At 44.6% G+C, this 341-nt stretch overlaps 1 protein-coding gene across 1 annotated transcript in view; it reads left to right on the top strand.

The window, feature by feature from the left end:
• ETH_00037845 (uncharacterized protein) overlaps positions 1 to 23 on the top strand; it is a gene marked incomplete at both ends in the record, with an annotated part of 1,721 nt that extends 1,698 nt beyond the window's left edge. The window contains one exon of the mRNA XM_013374452.1: positions 1 to 23. Coding sequence (XP_013229906.1) covers positions 1 to 23 — 23 coding nt within the window.
• Between the last annotated feature and the right edge of the window lie 318 nt (positions 24 to 341).

Below are 341 nucleotides of genomic sequence, written 5' to 3' on the forward strand. Positions count from 1 at the left end.
AACCCTTTTGTAAACCTAATTAGTTCGAGCAGAATTGAATGGCTGCAAGAAGTCTTTCTGTAAACCCTAAATTAGCGAATTCCAACCCTAAACTCTAATGAACCCTACTAAAGACTGCTAAACCCCAGTGCATTCCTGCAAACCCTAAACCCTAAACCCTAGACCCTAAGAAACCCAAGCGGGGAGCCAGCTCCAAACAAAACCCCAAAATTTGAGCCTGCTGTACATACACCTGCGTTGCTGTTGCTTTCATTTGCTGTTGCTGCTTCATTCTTATTAATTTGTATCTTTGTTGCTGCTGCTGCTCTTACTGCTGGTGCTGCTGCTGCTGCTGGTGCAGT

Source organism: Eimeria tenella, genomic scaffold (assembly GCF_000499545.2).
Source record: "Eimeria tenella Houghton genomic scaffold, Eth_scaff2052, whole genome shotgun sequence".
NCBI lineage: Eukaryota > Apicomplexa > Conoidasida > Eucoccidiorida > Eimeriidae > Eimeria > Eimeria tenella.